Source organism: Coregonus lavaretus (assembly GCF_964263955.1).
Source record: "Coregonus lavaretus genome assembly, chromosome: 6".
In the NCBI taxonomy this organism is placed as follows: Eukaryota; Metazoa; Chordata; class Actinopteri; order Salmoniformes; family Salmonidae; genus Coregonus; species Coregonus lavaretus.
In genome coordinates this window covers 13,481,558-13,509,272 of record NC_139993.1, presented here as the reverse complement: position 1 = coordinate 13,509,272, position 27,715 = coordinate 13,481,558, and the positions used below count along the sequence as shown (strand labels likewise).

The window sequence follows — 27,715 nt, the reverse complement described above, 5'->3', positions numbered from 1 at the left end:
AGGAACCCCGTTCCCTCAATCTGCCTCCCGAGATATTATCTTCAGCGAGACTAGAGAGGGTCGGTAGGGCCTTAAGTCCTATGGGGCTCCGCTCCACTCATAGAACTGGAGTTACACTCCGGTAACTAATCGTTCTATATCGTGGAGCTCCGCCCCATAGGGGAGCTATGCTCCTAGTGGTTTAAGGCGGAGCGAACGCTCCAAAATGTACCCCCTGCCGAGCCTAACACTTCCCATTAAAAAATGAAAAGGTCAAGCCCAGCAATGGCTGCAACCAATTCCCGCAGTACTGCGACTAAAAACCCAAAAGGGCGTCACAATATACCGCGTCATCGGTTATAGACCCGCCCCATCTAGCTCAATGACAATGTCAATGGCTGTTGGGCAAATCAATAGAATAGACGCCGTGCTAATCTGACTAGCAGATAGCCGTGCCTCAATATTCTATGGAGCAAAATATATCAGTCATACTAACTGAACCTCAGATAGATGACCTCACATTCTGTCCACTCAGTACATGTTTCTATATGCTGACACTGTCAGCCAGGAGACATGCCACAGAATATGCTCTTCATCCAAAGCGGACCTGATAGAGATCAGTCTATCATCCTGCTTCTCCCTCCTCTACCTCAAGATTCTCCTTCAGCTATGCTGAGTGCAATCGAGATTGGAGTTTAAAAGGCTTATTCCTGACATAAGTCTTCCTAACCAGAGCGGACCTGATTGGAACCTGTCCAAGGTCCTGCTCTGTCCTCTTTTTCTAGCTCAAGAACGCCTTTCAGCTCTGCTGAAATTCGATCGAACCAAAGAGTTAGAAAACATGTCCATAATATGTTACTTCTAATAAAAGCGGACTTATGAACCTATTCACAATCCTGCTTTCTTTCTCTATTCTGCTCAAGATCCCCCTTCAGCCACGCTGAGTACAGACCGAGCCAAAGAGTTAGAAGACATATCCAACAGATAGAAACGGATAAAAGGAGACGGTGTCGACCATGACGCCGCTCTACAAATATCCTCTACCTCTGTTCCTCTGAAAAGAGCAGTAGAAGCTGCTACTCCACGAGTGGAGTGCGCTCTAATACCCTGAGGCGGTTGTTGCCCCGCCGCCTCGTACGCCGTCTCAATGCCTTCACAAAGCCAATGAGACAAACGCTGTTTTGAAAGTGGTCTACCCAATGCAGCCGCACCGTGACACACAAACAGCTGAGGCGATGACCTAACCGCCTCTGTGCGCCTAACGTAACACGCCAAAGCGCGTACTGGGCACAGACAGTGAAGCTTTTCCTCACTCCTCTCCCCATGGGGAGGGGGATGAAAAGCCCACAATTCCACGATCTGCGATCTATATGCACTGTTAATAACCTTTGGCACAAATGCCGGGTTAGGACGTAACACCGCTCTGCTCAGATCGCCATTAATGGCTAGGCAGTCGGGTCTCGTCGACAGTGCACACAAATCGCTGACTCGTTTAGCAGTAGTCAAGGCGAGCAACAGCGCCGTCTTGATAGACAGCATCTTGAGGGGTATTTGATTCAATGGCTCGAACGGCGACTTACATAGCGCTTCGAGAACCAATGCCAAATCCCACTTGGGCAGCGTAGCTCTAGGCCTTGGCCTAAGCCGTCGCGTTCCCAATAGGAAACGTTTCACTAACGGATGAGTGAACACACTTTTTCCGTTAAACCCTTCATGACCAGCTGAAATTGCCGCTGCAAACACTCGAATAGTGGAGGGCGATTTCTGCCTATCAAACATAGACTGTAGGAATGAGAGCACACTCTCTACCTGACAGCTCATGGGGTCCACGTCCTGTGTATCACACCATCGTGAGAAAACATTCCATCTGCTGGTATACAGCTTACAAGTGGAACCGGCTCTTGCGCCCTGTATTGTTCTGATCACTGCATCAGACAACCCACGGCGCTTTAACCTGTCCCATTCAGGAACCAAGCCTTCAGTGGTTGGCCGATTATGGGCCATTGCCCTATCGAGCCTCCCGCCTGAATCAACGCGTCTCGTCGATGTGGAATTGGCCAGGGTGGCGCAATCAACATCTGACTCATCTCTGCAAACCACGGAGCCCCCGGGCGATCGGGCGCTATCAGTATCACTGACAGCTCCTCTGACCTCACCCTGGCTAGCAGTGGGAGAATGCAAGACAGCGGAGGGAATGCATACAGGAGAACTCTCGGCCACGGGTAGTGCGCGAATGCGTCTCTTCCCAATGGCGGTTCGTCCTGGTTCCTCAGAGAGAACCATAGGGGACACTGCGCGTTCACACGTGACGCGAACAGGTCCACCTCGGCTCTCCCGAATTGTTCCCAAATCTGTAGAACAATGTCCGGGTGCAGACACCACTCGTCGTCTCGAGGACCCCCTCTTGACATGATGTCTGCCCCTACGTTCAAGTAGCCCGGAATGTGTGCTGCTCTCAACGAGCGAAGGTGCTTGTGAGCCCACAGCCACAATTCCACTGCCGCCCGATGAAGGGCAGGAGACCTGACCCCTCCCTGGCGGTTTATGTGAGCCACTGTGGTTCGGTTGTCTGACCAGACCAGCACATCGCGACCCCGAAGGGTAGACGCGAAGTGGGTCAAGACCAGTCGCACCGTTTCCAACTCTAGGAGGTTGATGTGACGACCTGATTGAGGCCATGCACCTCCTATCGCTTGAGACTGACATGTCCCTCCCCATCCAGTCAGAGAGGCATCTGTAAACACTGGAATGTAGGATGACACCTTGCCCATCGGGACTCCGTGCGTGAGAACGCACGGGTTCCGCCAATAGTCCAGGTCTGCTCTTAGCGAGAGAGGAACCACCACCAACCGATGACGTTGACGCACTGGGTCTAGTCTTAGTTGGGCGAACCACCGCTGTGCTTTGCGCATATGCAGAAGCCCTAGCGGGACCACAGAGTGGGCTGCCGACATGAGACCCAAAAGTGACATGATCGATAGCGCCGTTACTGTGTGATTCGGACGACACTTCCTCAGGGCTAGCAACAATGCTGCCCTTCGAGGGTCCGAAATTCGCGCCCTCATCATAACAGTGTCTAGCTGTAGTCCCAGGTAGACAATCTGATGACTGGGCCAAGGTGCGCTCTTTTTCCAATTCACAGCAAACCCCAGACGCGTGAGATGAATCACTGTCTGTGTCGTGTGTGTGAACGCCAGCTCTGCTGACGGGGCGAGAATCAACAGGTCGTCTAGGTAGGCTAATAGCCTTATCCCTTGACGACGCAGCGGTTCCAATGCCGCCTCCACACATTTGGAAAACGTCCGAGGTGCCAGGGCGTACCCAAACGGCATCCTCGTGAACTCGTACGCCACCCCTTGAAAGGCGAACCGCAGAAACTTTCTGTGACGCGATTGTATCGGCACATGAAAGTACGCGTCCTTTAGGTCTATGCTTGTACAAAAATCTCCCTTCTGAACACATTCCAGTAGGCGTTTTGTCGTCAGCATTCGGAAGGGCCGTTTGGTTATGCTCTCGTTGAGAATGCGTAAATCCAAAATCAGCCTCACTCCCCCCGTCTTTTTTGGCACTAGGAAATAGGGCGAGTATAGCCCCTTGTTCCTTTGCTCTCGGGGAACTACTGTGACCGCCTCCTTCGCCAAAAGTTCCGTAATCTCTGATCTCAGAGCGGCTACTTTGTCTGGCGTTTTCATCACCGTTTCCACCACTCCCCTGAACGGGGGTGGGGTCCGATGGAATTGGAGGGCATAACCCTTCTCTAACGTCTGTTCTAGCCAGCGTGAGAGGGTACAGCTTCGACGCCACTGCCAGCAATGCAGAGAAAGCGGGTGCGCACGAAGCTGTGGTGCGTCCAGTAGGAAGGACCTGTATTCCTCTATGGCCCTCGCCGCCGCTATTCCCCAGCACTGGGTTGGTGGAATAGCCCAAGGCGGGCCCCCTTTGAAAGGGAGAGGACACATCAGCTCGTTCTGGGTGAGTCGGGGGCTTTGATACGTTGGTTACGACCGTAACTCCAGTAATCTTGCCCTCCGTGAACGCAGCACGGGTCTGAACTGCACTGTCTGAGGTACTGGCCTGAGACAGAGCGCTCTGCCCGGAAAGCGATTGCGTCATCATGTCATTGTCTGACTGAGACTGCCGCTTGGAATGAGACCCATCCTTTACAGAACTCAACAGAATCTGAAAGGTGTGATCTCTGACTGATACCACACGGTGGTGCCACAATGCCTCTTTACTGGTCTTAAGCGGCTGTTCAACGACACACTCAATGTGTGGTGAGCTGCGCTCAGAGCCATGGGCATTGATACGTTCAGAATAATTCGGAGGCGTCCATACCTTGGTTATACCTGTAACCCTGGTATTCCCGCTCTCCGTGAACGTCGCACGGGTCTGATCTGCGCTGACTGAGGCATTAGCCTGCAGCAAGGCGTCATTCCCGGCTAGCGGCTGTGTCTTCATGTCACATTGGGACAGAGACAGCTGCCTGCTGAATGTGAGGTATCCTGAGATAAGCCAAGACGGTGTCTTGGTATCTTTCCTCCCTTCACCTCCTGTGTGCGTTCAGCTCTGCACCTCTGGTGGGCTGAACTACGCTCAGTGTGGTGAGTATTAGCGCGTTCAGAAAGAAGTGGGGGCGCCGATACACTGGGAAACTTCGTCACCGTGGTAATCGGGCCCTCCGTGAACGCAGCATGGGTCTGAATCGCACTAACCGAGACCTTAGTCTGCGATAGTGCGCCATCCCCAACTAGCGGCTGCGTCATCATGTCTCCTGACTGAGACTGCAGCCTGCTATGAGAGGCACTCACTACAGTACTCCTTGGAGTCTGTAATGTGAGGTCTCTTTGAGATAAACCAAGACGGCGTCTAGGTATTATTCCTCCTTTCACCTCCTGTGTGCGTTCAGCTCTGCACCCCTGGTGGGCTGAACTACACTCAGTGTGGTGAGCCTGGGCGCGTTCAGGAAAAGGTGGGGGCGCCGATACACTGGGCACCTTCGTGACCGTGGTAATCGGGCCCTTCTTGAACGCAGCATGGGTCTGGGTCGTACTAACAGAGACCTTAGTCTGTGATAGTGCGCCACCCCCAATGTGGTTATTATCAGCGCGTTCTGAGAGAAACGGGGGCGCCGATACGTGGTTACGCCCGTAACCGTAGTAATCAGGCCCTCCGTGAACGCAGCACGGGTCTGAACTGCACTGACTGAGGCGTTAGCCTGAGACAGAGCGCCGTCCCGGATAGCGGTCGCGTCATCATGCCATTATCTGGCTGAGACTGCAGCCTGCTATGTGAGACACTCACTACGGCACTCCTAGGAGTCTGTAAAGTGAGGTCCTATAAGGTACACTTAATACCTTTTATATACCTGCCTTATGTGTGCATTCAGCAACGCACCATGGTGGGCTGAGCTGCACTCATAGTGGTAAGAGAGAGAGCGAGAGTGAGGAAGGTCGAACGCTCTCGGATGTATTATGGAAAAGGGGCTCTTTCTTGACAGTGTCAAGTAGAGCCAACTCTTTATTACACACATCAACAAAAAACATTCTCCTCCATACACTCAACGGTAGAGTGGGGGGGGACAGTGGGCTCGGTCACAGCAGGCGCTGTGCCGTCTTCCGTTCTCTCCCCCTCGCCTGTCATAAACGGCGTCTCTTCTGGCCGCCCTTCGGGTGATGCCAGGATGACGCTTTAATGACCTCTCTCGCCGGCACCTCTGGCGCTGCAGGGGGGGGGCGAGGCCCGCTCCCTTGCTGCTGGAGGCCGCCGTCTGACGCCAAGCTGTAGCGAGAGTAACGGCCGCCCTTCCTCATATCCACTTCCGGGTTGGAGGGAATGGGGGGCAGCTTAATCTCCCGCTGTTTAGCAGCCCACTCAATGAGACCTGAGAATTCAGGCACAGAGAGGCTGTGGCGTCATCATCCAGGGATGTAATGACCTCACAATTTCCCGAAGGAAAAGGGGTGTTAAACATCTGGGTCAGTGTAATGAATTGTTCCAATAGAATATTCATTTCTTCCCCAATAGCCCTGTCATCTCCTGAGTCAGTGCCCTCAGATGATGCCTCAGCTGAGACTAACACTGATAGCACATCCTCAAGAGGAATATCCTCCCTAAAAATGTCCAATGCTGCTTCCACTCCTTCAAAAAAGGAGGGCGCAGCTGGCGCATAGTGGGGGATTGATGAAGCTGTCCCTGGCGTGCTGTGCCTCTCAACCCACGAAACAGTGTCGGGGGGGGTCGACAGCCGCCAAGGGGAACAGCGACATTGAGCTCTGAAAAGAGCTTTTGTTAAATGCTTACCTTGGATAAGCTTGGTGTGCTCATTGTAGGAAGACGTTGATGGCTGGATATCAACGACGAGATCTTCCTGAGTCTTCTATGGCTTCTTCAATTCTAGTCCAGTCGCTGAAGATAATGGGAGGCAGATTGAGGGAACGGGGTTCCTTATATAGGGACACCTGTACTCCTATTGGCTGTAGGTGTGTGCATAATTTTGTTTCAGGCTGCGTCTGCCTTAGGGCAGAGGGTAAACCACTAGGAGCATAGCTCCCCTATGGGGCGGAGCTCCACGATATAGAACCTAAGCCGGTTCCCACCCACAGGCAGCGAGTGAGAGGCTACTTTGTGTCCCTCCGACTTTGTTACTTTGTGTCATTTCGCGTGAGCGCCAAAATGTCCGACATGAAATCCTCACATTATTTCTCTCCAAATGGGAAACAAACAGCTGGTGAGGGTGCACTCTTGAGTTTGAAATCGAAGCCACTATAGTATTGTTATTACATGGCACTTGTAACACATCACAGCAGCCTGCCTCTGAACGGGAATAGCCCAGTGGCTCATATATAAATATGGCTGTTGAGGGTGCACTCGTGAGTTTGAATTCGAAGCCACTATAGTATTGTTATTACATGGCACTTGTAACACATCACAGCAGCCTGCCTCTGAACGGGAATAGCCCAGTGGCTCATATACAAATGGCTGGTGAGGGTGCACTCGTGAGGTCGAATTTCTAAGCCATTTTGGCCCTCTATTATATTCCTCTCCCTTCGCACACACCCAGAGTGGGACGATGTTGTGTGCGTAAAAGTAGCCTAGTGTGCGTAATTTCTTTTTCACGACAGATAGTACATGGAAATCAATGCGCTTTCTATGGAAAGAGGTGGGTGGCTCTTAAAAGAGCCTTTTGTGGTACAACATGTGTCGAGTAGAACACTGTTTGTAATAGGTTTACTTCTTCTTGGGGGCTGCCTTCTTGGCCTTGGCTGCCTTGGGCTTGGCGGCTTTGGGCTTGGCTGCCTTTGTAGCCTTCTTGGGGCTCTTGGCCGCCTTCTTGGCCGCTGCGGCGGGCTTCTTCACCTTCTTGGGGCTCTTGGCGGCCTTTTTGGGTGTAGCGGGCTTCTTGGCCTTCTTGGGGGACTTCTTTGCGGCGACGGCCTTCTTGGCTGCTACCTTCTTGGGCTTCTTCGCCGCGGCGGGCTTCTTGGCGGCCACCTTCTTTACTTTGGGAACTGCGGTTTTCTTGGCGGGCTTCTTTGCCTCGACGGCTTTCTTGTTGAGCTTGAAGGAGCCGGATGCACCGGTGCCCTTGGTCTGGACCAGGGTGCCCTTGGTGACGAGGCTCTTGACTGCGATCTTGACGCGGGAGTTGTTCTTCTCCACGTCGTAGCCGCCTGCCGCCAGCGTCTTCTTGAGCGCGGCCAGGGACACGCCGCTCCTCTCCTTGGAGGCGGTCACAGCCTTGACGATGAGTTCTCCTACGCTGGGTCCCGCTTTCTTGGGCTTGGCTGCTGCCTTCTTCTTGGGTGCCTTGGCCGGCGCTGCGGCTGCGGGTGCTGGTGCGACTTCTGCCATGTCTGTCTGTCTGTCTGTCTGTCGTTTGGTCCGGTACACACACACACACACACGGTCTGCGAGGAGTAGTTTGCTGTAGACGCTGCTCTGCGCTATTGAAGCTCCACACCGAGCAGGGGGCTGGCCTTAAACGCGACATGAGAACCATGTAGACTCAAGGCAACCAGCTCGGCTTCTCTGGGCTGGCCAAATGCTCTTTCACTTGTGTTTTCTGTTCGCCTATATCGGCCCGAAAGTCACCGACGGAGCCGTGTTTTTGGTCCAAAAGCGAACGGCCCAGCGAGCAGACTTGTCTCCGTTCAGAATAAAGTAATGTGGGCCGCGGAAGGGCCGTGCATTTTGTTGCGGCTCGCTCAAAACCTCACCGTTCGACTGTCGGGTGGAGCGGTGCGCACTGGTTTTCCTGTGCTATTTGTCTCCTAAATGGCCTAAAAGTGCATCCGATTGCGAGCAGCACTTGTTGTGTAGTGAGCCGAGATGTCTGGCAAGGGAATCAAATGGTTTGGGGTCCCCTGATGTGGTCAGGGGTGTTTTAAAGAAGCGCTCTTTTGGGGACCTTAAAACACATGCACCTGTGAGGCCTGGCTGAGACTAGTGTTGTACCTCAAGTTTCAGGTTGTATTCGTCATATGTACAGGATCCACATGGTATAAACAGTCCTACGACATGCTTACTTGCACTATGTGTGTGTGTGTGTTATTGTATTAGTACTTTTTGTGCACTGGCAGTGTGAGTGTTGTTGTTGTTGTATTTGTAGCCTACTATTTCTACACAGTGAGATTGTGTGTTGTCTTCTGGTAGGTAGGTAGGTAGGTAGGTAGGTTGGCTGTCTCTACTAATATATTGTTCACCTGCTTGACTCCGCAGCGTGACTCGCCTCGGTCTTTGTGTCTGTGGGTCTTGGTGTCTGGCTGGCGCTATGGAGGCTGGCGCCCCATGGGTCATGGCGCGTTGATATAGGCCTAGATAGAGGGAGTCTCTCTCTCTGTCTGTCTCTCTCTCTCTCTCTCCCCCCAAGTGGGACAAGGGCTGCATATGTGGTTGGACTGGGAGAAGAATCCCAGCAGGTGCATGTGGGTCAGAAGGTTGATTGCGGCCTCTTTTCTTTTCCTTGTTGTATATATGTATGGGGCGGCAGGTAGCTTAGTGGTTAAGAGTGGTTAAGAGCGTTGTGCCAGTAACCGAAAGGTGGCTGGTTCTAATCCCCGAGGCGACTAGGTGAAAAATCTGTCGATGTGCCCTTGAGCAAGGCACTTAACCCTAATTGCTCATGTAAGTCGCTCTGGATAAGAGTGTCTGCTAAATGACTAAAATGTAAATGTATAGGCTATCCCCAAGGTAGTCATTGGGATCCGCTGCTGCTCCAACGACTATCGCAAGGGCCGCCCGCTCGCTCACTGTGTTATACTGTGACTTGGCCTACAGACACATTCATATCCTCACGTGGAAGCAACTGCCTTAGCTGGTAGAGCACGGCGCTTGTAACGCCAAGGTAGTGGGTTCGATCCCCGGGACCACCCATACACAAAAATGTATGCACGCATGACTGTAAGTCGCTTTGGATAAAAGCGTCTGCTAAATGGCATATTATATTATTATATTTATCCTGTTGCCTCATGAGGGTAGTAGGAAGGAAAATACACTATGTGCCTCAAATGTACTACACTTTACATGGACATTTTGAGTCATGTAGCAGACGATCTTATCCAGAGCCACTTACAGTTAAGTGTGTGCCTACATTTTCATACTGGCCCCCCTTGGGAAACGAACCCGCAACCCTGGCGTTGCAAGCGCAGTGCTCTACCAACTGAGCTACAGGGGACTATATATGTATGATGCGACCTGGACCGGAAATGACCCGTTGGCAATAAGGGCTACGTATATATATATATATATATATATGCCTACTCCTATTCTTCCTAGACGGGATTATTCACCCCCTTTTTATTCTTGCCATTATCGTTCTCATTCACATCATTAGGGTATAGTCCAATGATGGAGCGTCCATTCTCCCCGTCCGTGTCCTACCGATTCAGGAAGTCGACTCAAAATGACTATCCGCTCATTAAACGACAAAAGGCATTTCTTTCCATTCAAACCCAACAGACTGCTTTTTTTATTTACACCCTTTGTCAAATGGTGCCATTTTTCATTGCCTTCACCTGGAATGGAGGCCGACAAACATGGGTTACTATTCAGCGTGCAAAGACAACAAAAAAGGCGCGCTAAACCCCTACGCTGGAACGGGCGGGGGAAATGATACAATGTAGCCGTTCTCCGAGCCGGCGCGCGCCGCCCATTAAACAATGATACAATGTAACGCAGCCTACCTGCGCATTCATTCGGTGGCGATGGAAATGCTCTTTTTACTGACAGAGTGGGTGGCTCTTAAAAGAGCCTTTGGGTTAGTAGAGCAGTCCAAATGCGCTGTTTACTTGGAGCTGGTGTACTTGGTTACGGCCTTGGTGCCCTCGGACACGGCGTGTTTGGCAAGTTCACCGGGGAGTAGCAGGCGCACGGCGGTCTGGATCTCCCTAGAGGTGATGGTAGAACGCTTGTTGTAGTGGGCCAGGCGAGAGGACTCTCCGGCGATACGCTCGAAGATGTCGTTCACGAACGAGTTCATGATTCCCATGGCCTTGGAGGAGATGCCGGTGTCGGGGTGGACCTGCTTCAGGACCTTGTACACGTAGATGGCGTAACTCTCCTTCCTGGACTTTCTGCGCTTCTTGCCGCCCTTCCCTGCGGTCTTGGTGACGGCTTTCTTGGAGCCCTTCTTGGGCGCTGACTTTGCTGGCTCGGGCATGATGATGTCTCGTTGCTTCTCAGAAACGAATGAGGGGGTGAAGGGCGCTTACCCGTCTTATGAAGAGGAAGCTAATCAAAGTCGGCGGCCGTGGACACTCCCCTGCTTGCTCGTAGGCGCCCCTGCTATTTGCCCAGTGGAGCTCTAGCGCTCAAAAGAGCCTTCCGCTCAGAGGCTAGCTTCCCGAACAAAGACAATTGAGGGCGCGCGCGCGGGTCCTCACCCCCTCCCTCCTCTCTATAGCCTATGCTCTGTGACCGATGGGGAATTGTGTGTTTCAAAAGGGGGGCCTGAATAGTTGTCCGAATGGCACGATTGTTGTGCCACATAATGCTGGTGATAGAATTGCCCACGTTGGCACCGTCAGACATAGGGCTCCCATTTTGGACTGTGTGTGTGTGTGTGTGTGTGTGTGTGCGCGCGCGCGAACGCTGTCCCCCTCTTTTCGAGCCACATCTACCGACGGGTGGTGGTTTTATGTTGTCCAAATGCCACTATTGCTTGACCCAAAATAACAACGTCACTACACTTTGCCACTGTCAGATATAGGCCTCCCTCTGTGCGCTAAAACGGGAAGGGACATTAGAATCCGCTATTTAATACTCCCTGTCCACTCGAAGTGGCTCATACTTTCCTATCAAATAGCATACGGAAGAAAAGAAAAAAACACTATATGGAATGGGCCCTTTTGAAGCGGATGTGGGTGGCTCTTAAAAGAGCCTTTGGGTTCGAGTCGGGGTGTTGAGGTTCCGAAGAGAGTGCGTTTAACCGCCGAAACCGTACAGGGTGCGTCCCTGTCGTTTCAGAGCGTAGACCACGTCCATGGCGGTAACGGTCTTCCTCTTGGCGTGCTCGGTGTAGGTGACTGCGTCACGGATCACGTTCTCCAGGAACACCTTTAGGACACCGCGGGTCTCCTCATAGATCAGACCGGAAATACGCTTCACGCCGCCGCGGCGAGCCAGACGTCGGATAGCGGGTTTGGTGATTCCCTGGATGTTATCGCGGAGAACTTTTCGGTGACGCTTGGCGCCTCCTTTTCCAAGTCCCTTGCCGCCTTTGCCTCTTCCAGACATGGTGTGTTCGCTAGTTGAGTTCAAGTGAATGAATGACTTCAGCGCCGGTGCGTGGTGCGCTATTATCTGCGTTTGGTCGACCTGATTGAGGCCATCGGCACAGAAAGCGCGCCTCTGTGATATGTTCGGAGGCGTTGCAAAGGGGAGGGCGCTCGTTCTAGGGGACTAGGGAGGAGCGATTACAAAGGTGACGTGAAAGCAACTACCGTGCGCGGGAAACATACTCCAATACTGATATAGGCTATGTGGAACACAAGGCCAAACGGTGACAACTGGGAGATCAGCTAGTACACTGTGTCCCTGTCCTCATATTGTTGTTGTTGTTGTTGTTGTTGTTGTTGTTGTTGTTGTTGTTGTTGTTGTTGTTGTTGTTGCACCTGATTTTACTCATTGAGGACTTGCTAATTAGGTGACAGGTTGTTCAGTCAGCTGTGGCTCTCCAGGGCTACAAGAAAAATGGGTATTGTTGGGGGTAGGCTACTCTACCGCTGGAGTTGGGAAACACTGACCTAGTAGGATGAGTCTGTTTAGCTATGGAAGGACGTGTCGTATTGACTGTCATTAATAAACATCACTCTTCTTCTTTCTTCTCTAGACACCACTCGGCCTGACAGTAAGGGGGCCAAGAGGACCTGGGGTGCGGATGGGAGGGGTGGTGATCCCTCTGCAAGCTGGAGCGTTTACAAAATAGTTGTCATCATCCTTATGCCTAATGTGTGTTGCAGCCAAACAGCACACACTGTTTGTGTGACTCCCTGACATTACGCAATGATGTAAGCACATTTGGGAATGTCTTCCATATTGTTGCATAAAGACGACCGTGTGCATAAACTGTGAGACCGAGAGTGGCGTACCTTTACCCACACACACACACCCACACACACACACACACACACACACACACAATGAAGGGATTGATTTCCTACGCATACAGAGGTGATAGTGATGTGCCAATATTGTATGGTACCTTTCTTAGCAAACCAATAATAAAGCTTCTTATAATGGAATTATTGTTATGATGTTGATCATTTGTATTGCCGCAGGATAGCCTCAGATGTGTCGTCAAAGAAAGGCCACAGAAAGAGGGCCCGTCTCAACTGTTCATTTCAAAAGGGACAAATTGGGGGGGTGCACTGATGCCTTAAGGGCCCAAGAGCACAGACTGCCACTTTATCATTCAGTGCAGTTGAACATCTCACATTTGACTAGCTTTCATAGGACAACTTATTGTTGCCATAATTGTCTCTTACCTGTACTTACTGGCTGCCGGCCCTCGGTGGAGTATATCGAGGAACAGAGGGTGCCTTTTAGGATAAGGACTAACAAGGTTTTGACTAGGTGGGATACAGCTACGACCGGAAGTGACTTTTCCCTAGCAGTTTAGGCTAATTAGGCTAGAGTGCAGATACTTGACATGTACAGTACAACAACAAATCACAGAGGGCCTGTTACCACACCCTATAGGCTTGAACATCATAATATCACAATATATAATAATACTCATACATAATAATCGAAAATCACCTTTGACTACAGTGACATTGGTAGTAAGTAGGCTACAGTATAATGGATAGCTACCCAACTGGGACAGAAAGTGGAAATTGAAGGGGGACACGCAGTGAGCAAAACTCCTAACGACATAAAAACACAGACACTTCAGTGGAACGCACAGGGCTAGACGGGAAGGAAGACGTGGAGAAGGACTATTGAAGAGGAGATGAAGAACACCGGAAGCATCGAGTGAAGAAATGGGCCCGGAACAGGGTTAGGCCGAGATGCACTGTTGACGCCCTATCCTTCATTTAGGACCTCAAAGAAATGAGTCAACTCCTATAGGGACTATTTTCACCGCCACCTGCTGGACCAGAGGTCATGTGGCCAACACTCTGCTTGAGATCATTAAGAGCTATAAGGAGTCCATCAACTACCTGGTCAGTCAAGTCATATAGGGGGGGATTTCATGGCCACCTGCTGGAGCAGAAGTCATGTTTGCCAACACTGGCCTTAAAATCATTAGGAGCTATAAGGAATAAATCAACTCATCATTCAAGTCATATAGGGAGGGATCTTAGCACCACCTGCTGGATCAGAAGTACCCTTCACTGTAGGCACAAGAGAGCCATCATCTCTCAACCGGTGCAATTTCCATAAGTATGTGGTAATAAAACAAACAACGACAGCTCCTCATATAGGCAGTGGTTTCAAAACTCTAAGCGCGTGTTCAAGTAGAGCACACCAAATCATACATGTACTTGTTCATCACACTGAATCAGTGTTTAATCTAGAAATACATGCCTCGCGTTGCAATACGTGTTCTTGTAAAGTCATTGCTTTCCACAATGCAATGCTCACATCACTTTCCGTGTGATATTGTTGGTCATTTGTTCAAATGTATTTGACTATGACTTCATCCGACTGCTCTGAATTCATAATAACCTCACGGTTTGGTGTTAACCTACCGATTTTCAACTGCTACTGCAGTAATTGCCTACTGCAGATTAGGAACGCTGTCATGAAAATGTATGCTTGGGAAGTGTTGCTCCTGAGTGGCGCAGTGGTCTAAGGCACTGCATCGCAGTGCTAACTGTGCCACTAGAGATCCTGGGTCGAATCCAGGCTCTGTCGCAGCCGGCCGCGACCCGGGAGACTCATGGGCGGCGCACAATTGGCCCAGCAGTCGTCCAGGGTAGGGGAGGGAATGGCCGGCAGGGATGTAGCTCAGTTGATGGCGAGCATGGCGTTTGCAATGCCAGCGTTGTGGGGTCGATTCCCACGGGGGGCCAGTATAAAAAAAAAAGTGTATTCACTAAACTGTAAGTCGCTCTGGATAAGAGCGTCTGCTAAATGACTAAAATGTAAATGTAAGTCTAAAATGAGGGTAACTCCCCTTAAGGTAAATGTCTGTGTTCTGAGTGGCAAAAAAATACTGATTTTTTCATAACATTTAGATATGTGCATACTGCCTGTCCTTAGGCAACCGCATTTAGAAGGGAAAGAAGTGGAACAAATGAATACTTTTCTTGCTCTTCAATCAAAACAAAAGCTTCACAAAGTGGTGCGTTTTGCCCCTAAATGACCCCTGAGGATTAGTGTGTTCTCATTTGTCAGTAATTGACCCTGACATACTCCCTTTAAATGGTACTATTTTAGGCAAACGTATACTGTAATGTACTACTATTATGATGATGACTATTATAATGTCACTTCACGGTAAGTAGAGCGAAATGCTGATATTGACAAGGTCAGAGATGTAAGGTATGTCACAAATGCATCCCCTATACCGTAAACGTGAATCCAAAAGGAAGTTGCTGGGGTCTATTGGATGGAGGGGTGTACTCAACTGTGCCTCAGAGAGAGGCACAGTTGAGTACTCACTCTCTCTCTCTCTCTCTCTTTCACTCTCTCTCTCTCTCTCTCTCACTCTCTCTCTCTCACTCACTCACTCACTCACTCAGTCTCTCAGTCTCAGTCACTCACACTCTCTCTCTCTCATTCACTCACTCACTCACTCACTCACTCACTCACTCTCTCAGTCTCTCTCTCACTCACTCTCTCTCTCTGTCTCTCACTCACTCTCTCACTCACTCACTCTCTCTCACTCACTCACTCTCTCAGTCTCTCAGGCTCACTCACTCACACTCTCTCTCTCTCTCACTCACTCTCTCAGTCTCTCTCTCTCTCTCTCACTCACTCACTCTCTCTCACTCACTCACTCTCTCAGTCTCTCAGGCTCACTCACTCACACTCTCTCTCTCTCTCACTCACTCTCTCAGTCTCTCGCTCTCTCTCTCACTCACTCTCTCTCTCACTCACTCACTCACTCACTCACTCACTCTCGCAGTCTCTCTCTCTCACTCACTCTCTGTCTCTCAATGTCTCTCACTCACTCACTCTCTCACTCACTCTCTCAGTCTCTCAGTCTCTCAGTCTCTCTCACTCACTCACTCTCTCACTCACTCTCTCAGTCTCTCAGTCTCACTCACTCACACTCTCTCTCTCTCAGTCTCTCTCTCTCTCACTCACTCACTCACTCTCTCTCTCTGTCTCTCACTCACTCTCTCAGTCTCTCTCACTCTCTCACTCACTCTCTGTCTCTCAGTCTCTCTCACTCACTCACTCTCTCACTCTCTCAGTCTCTCACTCACTCACTCTCTCAGTCTCTCAGTCTCTCTCTCTCACTCACCCCCTCACTCACTCTGTCAGTCTCTCTCTCTCTCTCTCACTCACTCTCTCTCTCTCACTCACTCACTCTCACTCACTCACTCTCTCAGTCTCTCAGTCTCACTCACTCACACTCTCTCTCTCTCAGTCTCTCTCTCTCTCTCTCTCTCACTCACTCACTCTCTCTCACTCACTCACTCACTCACTCTCTCTCTCTGTCTCTCACTCACTCTCTCAGTCTCTCTCACTCTCTCACTCACTCTCTGTCTCTCAGTCTCTCTCACTCACTCACTCTCTCAGTCTCTCAGTCTCTCTCTCACTCACTCACTCACTCTCTCAGTCTCTCAGTCTCTCTCTCTCACTCACCCCCTCACTCACTCTGTCAGTCTCTCTCTCTCTCACTCACTCTCTCTCTCTCACTCACTCACTCTCACTCACTCACTCTCTCAGTCTCTCAGGCTCACTCACTCACACTCTCTCTCTCTCTCACTCACTCTCTCAGTCTCTCGCTCTCTCTCTCACTCACTCTCTCTCTCACTCACTCACTCACTCAGTCACTCACTCACGCAGTCTCTCTCTCTCACTCACTCTCTCTCTCTGTCTCTCACTCACTCTCTCAGTCTCTCTCACTCTCTCACTCACTCTCTGTCTCTCAGTCTCTCTCACTCACTCACTCTCTCACTCACTCTCTCAGTCTCTCAGTCTCACTCACTCACACTCTCTCTCTCTCAGTCTCTCTCTCTCTCTCTCTCTCACTCACTCACTCTCTCTCACTCACTCACTCACTCACTCTCTCAGTCTCTCTCTCTCTCACTCACTCACTCTCTCAGTCTCTCTCTCTCTCTCTCTCAGTCTCTCAGTGTCTATTTGAGTCGAATCAACGTAATATAATCCTTTTTACGTCTCTATCATCTTTACTCAATGTATTGGACCACATCAACTCAACTTACTCAAGCTTATCTACTCATAAAAACAAGCAAAAAGATCTACTCAATAATATGACGTGTGCCTTTGTTGACTGTAATAGCTTGAGTACATTCCACAAAGTCATTTTTTACAGTGTATCTAAAGACACGTTTGTTGTGGTGATGCACTTTTTCTTTGACGTTGAACTTGCATTGAACAGACAAATCCATTTCGTTACAACCCTTTTGTAGTATGACTTAGGAATATTTGTTGATGATCCTAATGTCTATGCTTGAATAGTGATTGGTTGTTGGTGAAATATTGCTGAGAACCCATCGTTTCCTGGCCTTTTTTCACTATTGAGCAATTTTGAAACATTTGTTTTGCTATTGGATTCATAATGGTGACCTGGGACAAGTAATTAGTGAAAACTAGAGTTTAGCAGTTGCCATTAAAGCGATCGAACCAAGTCATCCTAATAGGCTAGTATTAGCCTAAAGCAGGGATTCCCAAACTCAGGCCACGTTTTGGGAGTTTTTGCCCCAGCACTACACAGCTGATTCAAATAATCAACTCATCATCATCAAGCTGGGAGTATTAGAATCAGCTGTGGAGTGTTAGGGCAAAACGCAAAACGCGCACCCCTTGGGGACCCCAGGACCGCGTTTGGGAAACGCTGGCCTAAAGAGCAAATGACCATGAGGTGCAGTACCCACATTTAACCACAAGATGGCCTCCGTGCTCCACTGTAAAGTTTGGGCCTCTGCATGAGTCTCTCAGCAGCACTGCAACATGGGACTTTCAAAGGAAGTTGGCATGCAATGTTTCTTCTGGACTGCATTCAAGGCAACTAATGACACACAACTAATAGTGTCAATTATTCATCTGAACACAATTCTTGTAACTATTCGGCCTATATTATCACTCGTTTCTTTTCCCCCTCCTTTGTAAAGCATTTTACTGTGCTACTATAGTCCAAAGTAAGTGGATGATGCCAGACGGTTGTATATATATATATATATATATATATATATATACATATACATACACACACACACACACACACACACACATTGAAGCTAGACTTCAGGCAACGAAAAGGTACAATACGTAGCTTTTAGACGTGTTAGTGAACAACATACATGGTGGGTAATGTAGAGGTGCGTGTATACATGGAACAATTGTGCCTTTTTGATGGAAATATGGAGGTGGCTCTTAAAAGAGCCTTTGGGGGATTTTGGAGTTCAGGTCATCCTCATTTATGCGCGCTCTCCGCGAATACGGCGGGCCAGCTGGATGTCCTTGGGCATGATGGTCACCCGCTTGGCGTGGATGGCGCACAGGTTGGTGTCCTCGAACAGGCCGACCAGGTAAGCCTCGCTAGCCTCCTGCAGGGCCATCACAGCGGAACTCTGGAAGCGCAGGTCGGTCTTGAAGTCCTGGGCGATTTCTCGCACCAGGCGCTGGAAGGGCAGCTTGCGGATGAGCAGCTCAGTGGACTTCTGGTAACGACGGATCTCTCTCAGAGCCACGGTGCCGGGCCTGTAACGGTGAGGCTTCTTCACACCGCCGGTGGCCGGGGCACTCTTGCGAGCAGCCTTAGTGGCGAGCTGCTTCCTGGGGGCTTTGCCACCGGTGGATTTGCGAGCGGTTTGCTTGGTTCTGGCCATGGCGCTTCTCTGACAGTCGGGAGTATAGCCTCGAAATGCCTATGTGAAGTTTATAAAGCCGGCAGTGGCGCCTGCTGATTGGACACCATCTCCCCACCACCCCGATTGGCCCGTTGCGCAGGCCTCCTCCGTTGGCCATTGGACGGGAGGCCCGGCCTCTCCAAAATTCAAACTCCCGGTGCGCGCGCGCAATAGGACGCCGCCGGCCCTTTACGCATAATAATAGTCGCCAAAGTCAAGAGTGACATCTTTATAGGCACGTTGTAATCTAATGCTAGCCTGCTATGGCAAACGAGGCCTAGTAGGTGTTGTTGTTCATGGAAGGCCTCATGTGGGCACAGAATGTCGAAATAGTTGTGTATACACCCACTCAATGTGTAGCGGTCATAGAAAGGTACTTTGCGCTTTTGGAGAGCTAGGTGGTTGGCTCTTAAAAGAGCCTTTGGGGGTTGAGTAGTCAAGTTGAAGTCACAGTAGCGAATTTACTTGGCTTTGACTGCCTTCTCGGTCTTCTTGGGGAGTAGCACTGCCTGGATGTTGGGCAACACACCACCCTGAGCGATGGTCACACCGCCGAGCAGTTTGTTCAGTTCCTCGTCGTTACGGACGGCCAGCTGCAGGTGACGGGGGATGATACGAGTCTTCTTGTTGTCACGGGCAGCGTTGCCGGCCAACTCCAGGATCTCAGCAGTCAGGTACTCGAGCACGGCGGCCAGGTAGACTGGTGCGCCAGCGCCCACACGCTCGGCGTAGTTGCCTTTGCGCAGTAGCCTGTGCACACGGCCCACGGGGAACTGGAGCCCGGCACGGGATGAACGGGTCTTTGCCTTCGCCCTGGCCTTGCCTCCGGTTTTGCCTCTTCCGCTCATATTGGTATCTTGAGAAAGTCACAGAAAGTCTGAATGAGCCGCTCGCCACTTCGAGAGCCGTACTTATACCTCGCCACAAGAGGCAACGATTGGCCACCGGGCCGGTGTGGCCTTATCCAATTGGAGCGAGGGACAGACAGACAGACAGCCCTAAGCCGGTTCCCACCCACAGGCAGCGAGTGAGAGGCTACTTTGTGTCCCTCCGACTTTGTTACTTTGTGTCATTTCGCGTGAGCGCCAAAATGTCCGACATGAAATCCTCACATTATTTCTCTCCAAATGGGAAACAAACAGCTGGTGAGGGTGCACTCTTGAGTTTGAAATCGAAGCCACTATAGTATTGTTATTACATGGCACTTGTAACACATCACAGCAGCCTGCCTCTGAACGGGAATAGCCCAGTGGCTCATATATAAATATGGCTGTTGAGGGTGCACTCGTGAGTTTGAATTCGAAGCCACTATAGTATTGTTATTACATGGCACTTGTAACACATCACAGCAGCCTGCCTCTGAACGGGAATAGCCCAGTGGCTCATATACAAATGGCTGGTGAGGGTGCACTCGTGAGGTCGAATTTCTAAGCCATTTTGGCCCTCTATTATATTCCTCTCCCTTCGCACACACCCAGAGTGGGACGATGTTGTGTGCGTAAAAGTAGCCTAGTGTGCGTAATTTCTTTTTCACGACAGATAGTACATGGAAATCAATGCGCTTTCTATGGAAAGAGGTGGGTGGCTCTTAAAAGAGCCTTTTGTGGTACAACATGTGTCGAGTAGAACACTGTTTGTAATAGGTTTACTTCTTCTTGGGGGCTGCCTTCTTGGCCTTGGCTGCCTTGGGCTTGGCGGCTTTGGGCTTGGCTGCCTTTGTAGCCTTCTTGGGGCTCTTGGCCGCCTTCTTGGCCGCTGCGGCGGGCTTCTTCACCTTCTTGGGGCTCTTGGCGGCCTTTTTGGGTGTAGCGGGCTTCTTGGCCTTCTTGGGGGACTTCTTTGCGGCGACGGCCTTCTTGGCTGCTACCTTCTTGGGCTTCTTCGCCGCGGCGGGCTTCTTGGCGGCCACCTTCTTTACTTTGGGAACTGCGGTTTTCTTGGCGGGCTTCTTTGCCTCGACGGCTTTCTTGTTGAGCTTGAAGGAGCCGGATGCACCGGTGCCCTTGGTCTGGACCAGGGTGCCCTTGGTGACGAGGCTCTTGACTGCGATCTTGACGCGGGAGTTGTTCTTCTCCACGTCGTAGCCGCCTGCCGCCAGCGTCTTCTTGAGCGCGGCCAGGGACACGCCGCTCCTCTCCTTGGAGGCGGTCACAGCCTTGACGATGAGTTCTCCTACGCTGGGTCCCGCTTTCTTGGGCTTGGCTGCTGCCTTCTTCTTGGGTGCCTTGGCCGGCGCTGCGGCTGCGGGTGCTGGTGCGACTTCTGCCATGTCTGTCTGTCTGTCTGTCTGTCGTTTGGTCCGGTACACACACACACACACGGTCTGCGAGGAGTAGTTTGCTGTAGACGCTGCTCTGCGCTATTGAAGCTCCACACCGAGCAGGGGGCTGGCCTTAAACGCGACATGAGAACCATGTAGACTCAAGGCAACCAGCTCGGCTTCTCTGGGCTGGCCAAATGCTCTTTCACTTGTGTTTTCTGTTCGCCTATATCGGCCCGAAAGTCACCGACGGAGCCGTGTTTTTGGTCCAAAAGCGAACGGCCCAGCGAGCAGACTTGTCTCCGTTCAGAATAAAGTAATGTGGGCCGCGGAAGGGCCGTGCATTTTGTTGCGGCTCGCTCAAAACCTCACCGTTCGACTGTCGGGTGGAGCGGTGCGCACTGGTTTTCCTGTGCTATTTGTCTCCTAAATGGCCTAAAAGTGCATCCGATTGCGAGCAGCACTTGTTGTGTAGTGAGCCGAGATGTCTGGCAAGGGAATCAAATGGTTTGGGGTCCCCTGATGTGGTCAGGGGTGTTTTAAAGAAGCGCTCTTTTGGGGACCTTAAAACACATGCACCTGTGAGGCCTGGCTGAGACTAGTGTTGTACCTCAAGTTTCAGGTTGTATTCGTCATATGTACAGGATCCACATGGTATAAACAGTCCTACGACATGCTTACTTGCACTATGTGTGTGTGTGTGTTATTGTATTAGTACTTTTTGTGCACTGGCAGTGTGAGTGTTGTTGTTGTTGTATTTGTAGCCTACTATTTCTACACAGTGAGATTGTGTGTTGTCTTCTGGTAGGTAGGTAGGTAGGTAGGTAGGTTGGCTGTCTCTACTAATATATTGTTCACCTGCTTGACTCCGCAGCGTGACTCGCCTCGGTCTTTGTGTCTGTGGGTCTTGGTGTCTGGCTGGCGCTATGGAGGCTGGCGCCCCATGGGTCATGGCGCGTTGATATAGGCCTAGATAGAGGGAGTCTCTCTCTCTGTCTCTCTCTGTCTGTCTGTCTCTCTCTCTCTCTCTGTCTGTCTCTCTCTCTCTCTCTCTCTCTGTCTGTCTGTCTGTCTCTCTCTCTGTCTGTCTGTCTGTCTGTCTCTCTCTCTCTCTCTCTCCCTCCCCCCAAGTGGGACAAGGGCTGCATATGTGGTTGGACTGGGAGAAGAATCCCAGCAGGTGCATGTGGGTCAGAAGGTTGATTGCGGCCTCTTTTCTTTTCCTTGTTGTATATATGTATGGGGCGGCAGGTAGCTTAGTGGTTAAGAGTGGTTAAGAGCGTTGTGCCAGTAACCGAAAGGTGGCTGGTTCTAATCCCCGAGGCGACTAGGTGAAAAATCTGTCGATGTGCCCTTGAGCAAGGCACTTAACCCTAATTGCTCATGTAAGTCGCTCTGGATAAGAGTGTCTGCTAAATGACTAAAATGTAAATGTATAGGCTATCCCCAAGGTAGTCATTGGGATCCGCTGCTGCTCCAACGACTATCGCAAGGGCCGCCCGCTCGCTCACTGTGTTATACTGTGACTTGGCCTACAGACACATTCATATCCTCACGTGGAAGCAACTGCCTTAGCTGGTAGAGCACGGCGCTTGTAACGCCAAGGTAGTGGGTTCGATCCCCGGGACCACCCATACACAAAAATGTATGCACGCATGACTGTAAGTCGCTTTGGATAAAAGCGTCTGCTAAATGGCATATTATATTATTATATTTATCCTGTTGCCTCATGAGGGTAGTAGGAAGGAAAATACACTATGTGCCTCAAATGTACTACACTTTACATGGACATTTTGAGTCATGTAGCAGACGATCTTATCCAGAGCCACTTACAGTTAAGTGTGTGCCTACATTTTCATACTGGCCCCCCTTGGGAAACGAACCCGCAACCCTGGCGTTGCAAGCGCAGTGCTCTACCAACTGAGCTACAGGGGACTATATATGTATGATGCGACCTGGACCGGAAATGACCCGTTGGCAATAAGGGCTACGTATATATATATATATATATATATGCCTACTCCTATTCTTCCTAGACGGGATTATTCACCCCCTTTTTATTCTTGCCATTATCGTTCTCATTCACATCATTAGGGTAGAGTCCAATGATGGAGCGTCCATTCTCCCCGTCCGTGTCCTACCGATTCAGGAAGTCGACTCAAAATGACTATCCGCTCATTAAACGACAAAAGGCATTTCTTTCCATTCAAACCCAACAGACTGCTTTTTTTATTTACACCCTTTGTCAAATGGTGCCATTTTTCATTGCCTTCACCTGGAATGGAGGCCGACAAACATGGGTTACTATTCAGCGTGCAAAGACAACAAAAAAGGCGCGCTAAACCCCTACGCTGGAACGGGCGGGGGAAATGATACAATGTAGCCGTTCTCCGAGCCGGCGCGCGCCGCCCATTAAACAATGATACAATGTAACGCAGCCTACCTGCGCATTCATTCGGTGGCGATGGAAATGCTCTTTTTACTGACAGAGTGGGTGGCTCTTAAAAGAGCCTTTGGGTTAGTAGAGCAGTCCAAATGCGCTGTTTACTTGGAGCTGGTGTACTTGGTTACGGCCTTGGTGCCCTCGGACACGGCGTGTTTGGCAAGTTCACCGGGGAGTAGCAGGCGCACGGCGGTCTGGATCTCCCTAGAGGTGATGGTAGAACGCTTGTTGTAGTGGGCCAGGCGAGAGGACTCTCCGGCGATACGCTCGAAGATGTCGTTCACGAACGAGTTCATGATTCCCATGGCCTTGGAGGAGATGCCGGTGTCGGGGTGGACCTGCTTCAGGACCTTGTACACGTAGATGGCGTAACTCTCCTTCCTGGACTTTCTGCGCTTCTTGCCGCCCTTCCCTGCGGTCTTGGTGACGGCTTTCTTGGAGCCCTTCTTGGGCGCTGACTTTGCTGGCTCGGGCATGATGATGTCTCGTTGCTTCTCAGAAACGAATGAGGGGGTGAAGGGCGCTTACCCGTCTTATGAAGAGGAAGCTAATCAAAGTCGGCGGCCGTGGACACTCCCCTGCTTGCTCGTAGGCGCCCCTGCTATTTGCCCAGTGGAGCTCTAGCGCTCAAAAGAGCCTTCCGCTCAGAGGCTAGCTTCCCGAACAAAGACAATTGAGGGCGCGCGCGCGGGTCCTCACCCCCTCCCTCCTCTCTATAGCCTATGCTCTGTGACCGATGGGGAATTGTGTGTTTCAAAAGGGGGGCCTGAATAGTTGTCCGAATGGCACGATTGTTGTGCCACATAATGCTGGTGATAGAATTGCCCACGTTGGCACCGTCAGACATAGGGCTCCCATTTTGGACTGTGTGTGTGTGTGTGTGTGTGTGTGTGTGTGTGTGTGTGTGTGTGTGTGTGTGTGCGCGCGCGCGAACGCTGTCCCCCTCTTTTCGAGCCACATCTACCGACGGGTGGTGGTTTTATGTTGTCCAAATGCCACTATTGCTTGACCCAAAATAACAACGTCACTACACTTTGCCACTGTCAGATATAGGCCTCCCTCTGTGCGCTAAAACGGGAAGGGACATTAGAATCCGCTATTTAATACTCCCTGTCCACTCGAAGTGGCTCATACTTTCCTACCAAATAGCATACGGAAGAAAAGAAAAAAACACTATATGGAATGGGCCCTTTTGAAGCGGATGTGGGTGGCTCTTAAAAGAGCCTTTGGGTTCGAGTCGGGGTGTTGAGGTTCCGAAGAGAGTGCGTTTAACCGCCGAAACCGTACAGGGTGCGTCCCTGTCGTTTCAGAGCGTAGACCACGTCCATGGCGGTAACGGTCTTCCTCTTGGCGTGCTCGGTGTAGGTGACTGCGTCACGGATCACGTTCTCCAGGAACACCTTTAGGACACCGCGGGTCTCCTCATAGATCAGACCGGAAATACGCTTCACGCCGCCGCGGCGAGCCAGACGGCGGATAGCGGGTTTGGTGATTCCCTGGATGTTATCGCGGAGAACTTTTCGGTGACGCTTGGCGCCTCCTTTTCCAAGTCCCTTGCCGCCTTTGCCTCTTCCAGACATGGTGTGTTCGCTAGTTGAGTTCAAGTGAATGAATGACTTCAGCGCCGGTGCGTGGTGCGCTATTATCTGCGTTTGGTCGACCTGATTGAGGCCATCGGCACAGAAAGCGCGCCTCTGTGATATGTTCGGAGGCGTTGCAAAGGGGAGGGCGCTCGTTCTAGGGGACTAGGGAGGAGCGATTACAAAGGTGACGTGAAAGCAACTACCGTGCGCGGGAAACATACTCCAATACTGATATAGGCTATGTGGAACACAAGGCCAAACGGTGACAACTGGGAGATCAGCTAGTACACTGTGTCCCTGTCCTCATATTGTTGTTGTTGTTGTTGTTGTTGTTGTTGTTGTTGTTGTTGTTGTTGCACCTGATTTTACTCATTGAGGACTTGCTAATTAGGTGACAGGTTGTTCAGTCAGCTGTGGCTCTCCAGGGCTACAAGAAAAATGGGTATTGTTGGGGGTAGGCTACTCTACCGCTGGAGTTGGGAAACACTGACCTAGTAGGATGAGTCTGTTTAGCTATGGAAGGACGTGTCGTATTGACTGTCATTAATAAACATCACTCTTCTTCTTTCTTCTCTAGACACCACTCGGCCTGACAGTAAGGGGGCCAAGAGGACCTGGGGTGCGGATGGGAGGGGTGGTGATCCCTCTGCAAGCTGGAGCGTTTACAAAATAGTTGTCATCATCCTTATGCCTAATGTGTGTTGCAGCCAAACAGCACACACTGTTTGTGTGACTCCCTGACATTACGCAATGATGTAAGCACATTTGGGAATGTCTTCCATATTGTTGCATAAAGACGACCGTGTGCATAAACTGTGAGACCGAGAGTGGCGTACCTTTACCCACACACACACACCCACACACACACACACACACACACACACAATGAAGGGATTGATTTCCTACGCATACAGAGGTGATAGTGATGTGCCAATATTGTATGGTACCTTTCTTAGCAAACCAATAATAAAGCTTCTTATAATGGAATTATTGTTATGATGTTGATCATTTGTATTGCCGCAGGATAGCCTCAGATGTGTCGTCAAAGAAAGGCCACAGAAAGAGGGCCCGTCTCAACTGTTCATTTCAAAAGGGACAAATTGGGGGGGTGCACTGATGCCTTAAGGGCCCAAGAGCACAGACTGCCACTTTATCATTCAGTGCAGTTGAACATCTCACATTTGACTAGCTTTCATAGGACAACTTATTGTTGCCATAATTGTCTCTTACCTGTACTTACTGGCTGCCGGCCCTCGGTGGAGTATATCGAGGAACAGAGGGTGCCTTTTAGGATAAGGACTAACAAGGTTTTGACTAGGTGGGATACAGCTACGACCGGAAGTGACTTTTCCCTAGCAGTTTAGGCTAATTAGGCTAGAGTGCAGATACTTGACATGTACAGTACAACAACAAATCACAGAGGGCCTGTTACCACACCCTATAGGCTTGAACATCATAATATCACAATATATAATAATACTCATACATAATAATCGAAAATCACCTTTGACTACAGTGACATTGGTAGTAAGTAGGCTACAGTATAATGGATAGCTACCCAACTGGGACAGAAAGTGGAAATTGAAGGGGGACACGCAGTGAGCAAAACTCCTAACGACATAAAAACACAGACACTTCAGTGGAACGCACAGGGCTAGACGGGAAGGAAGACGTGGAGAAGGACTATTGAAGAGGAGATGAAGAACACCGGAAGCATCGAGTGAAGAAATGGGCCCGGAACAGGGTTAGGCCGAGATGCACTGTTGACGCCCTATCCTTCATTTAGGACCTCAAAGAAATGAGTCAACTCCTATAGGGACTATTTTCACCGCCACCTGCTGGACCAGAGGTCATGTGGCCAACACTCTGCTTGAGATCATTAAGAGCTATAAGGAGTCCATCAACTACCTGGTCAGTCAAGTCATATAGGGGGGGATTTCATGGCCACCTGCTGGAGCAGAAGTCATGTTTGCCAACACTGGCCTTAAAATCATTAGGAGCTATAAGGAATAAATCAACTCATCATTCAAGTCATATAGGGAGGGATCTTAGCACCACCTGCTGGATCAGAAGTACCCTTCACTGTAGGCACAAGAGAGCCATCATCTCTCAACCGGTGCAATTTCCATAAGTATGTGGTAATAAAACAAACAACGACAGCTCCTCATATAGGCAGTGGTTTCAAAACTCTAAGCGCGTGTTCAAGTAGAGCACACCAAATCATACATGTACTTGTTCATCACACTGAATCAGTGTTTAATCTAGAAATACATGCCTCGCGTTGCAATACGTGTTCTTGTAAAGTCATTGCTTTCCACAATGCAATGCTCACATCACTTTCCGTGTGATATTGTTGGTCATTTGTTCAAATGTATTTGACTATGACTTCATCCGACTGCTCTGAATTCATAATAACCTCACGGTTTGGTGTTAACCTACCGATTTTCAACTGCTACTGCAGTAATTGCCTACTGCAGATTAGGAACGCTGTCATGAAAATGTATGCTTGGGAAGTGTTGCTCCTGAGTGGCGCAGTGGTCTAAGGCACTGCATCGCAGTGCTAACTGTGCCACTAGAGATCCTGGGTCGAATCCAGGCTCTGTCGCAGCCGGCCGCGACCCGGGAGACTCATGGGCGGCGCACAATTGGCCCAGCAGTCGTCCAGGGTAGGGGAGGGAATGGCCGGCAGGGATGTAGCTCAGTTGATGGCGAGCATGGCGTTTGCAATGCCAGCGTTGTGGGGTCGATTCCCACGGGGGGCCAGTATAAAAAAAAAAGTGTATTCACTAAACTGTAAGTCGCTCTGGATAAGAGCGTCTGCTAAATGACTAAAATGTAAATGTAAGTCTAAAATGAGGGTAACTCCCCTTAAGGTAAATGTCTGTGTTCTGAGTGGCAAAAAAATACTGATTTTTTCATAACATTTAGATATGTGCATACTGCCTGTCCTTAGGCAACC

General features: G+C 50.3%; 4 protein-coding genes across 4 annotated transcripts; all 4 read right to left on the bottom strand.

Annotated features, from left to right (window-relative positions):
- Nucleotides 1-7,206: 7,206 nt before the first annotated feature.
- LOC311130919 (histone H1) lies at nucleotides 7,207-7,830 on the bottom strand (the record flags this gene model as incomplete). The annotated part of the gene is made up of 1 exon (XM_084163731.1): nucleotides 7,207-7,830. The coding sequence occupies one exon, from the start codon at nucleotides 7,828-7,830 to the stop codon at nucleotides 7,207-7,209; it is 624 nt and encodes a 207-aa protein (XP_084019857.1).
- Nucleotides 7,831-11,400: 3,570 nt separating this feature from the next.
- LOC311130392 (histone H4) lies at nucleotides 11,401-11,712 on the bottom strand (the record flags this gene model as incomplete). Its single annotated transcript, XM_084163116.1, has 1 exon — nucleotides 11,401-11,712. One exon carries the CDS (start codon nucleotides 11,710-11,712, stop codon nucleotides 11,401-11,403), a length of 312 nt encoding a protein of 103 aa, XP_084019242.1.
- An 8,403-nt stretch (nucleotides 11,713-20,115) lies between these two features.
- LOC311130918 (histone H1) lies at nucleotides 20,116-20,807 on the bottom strand (the record flags this gene model as incomplete). Its single annotated transcript, XM_084163730.1, has 1 exon — nucleotides 20,116-20,807. Exon 1 carries the CDS (start codon nucleotides 20,737-20,739, stop codon nucleotides 20,116-20,118), a length of 624 nt encoding a protein of 207 aa, XP_084019856.1. The 5' UTR covers nucleotides 20,740-20,807.
- A 3,634-nt stretch (nucleotides 20,808-24,441) lies between these two features.
- LOC311130391 (histone H4) lies at nucleotides 24,442-24,753 on the bottom strand (the record flags this gene model as incomplete). The annotated part of the gene is made up of 1 exon (XM_084163115.1): nucleotides 24,442-24,753. The coding sequence occupies one exon, from the start codon at nucleotides 24,751-24,753 to the stop codon at nucleotides 24,442-24,444; it is 312 nt and encodes a 103-aa protein (XP_084019241.1).
- Nucleotides 24,754-27,715: the final 2,962 nt, after the last annotated feature.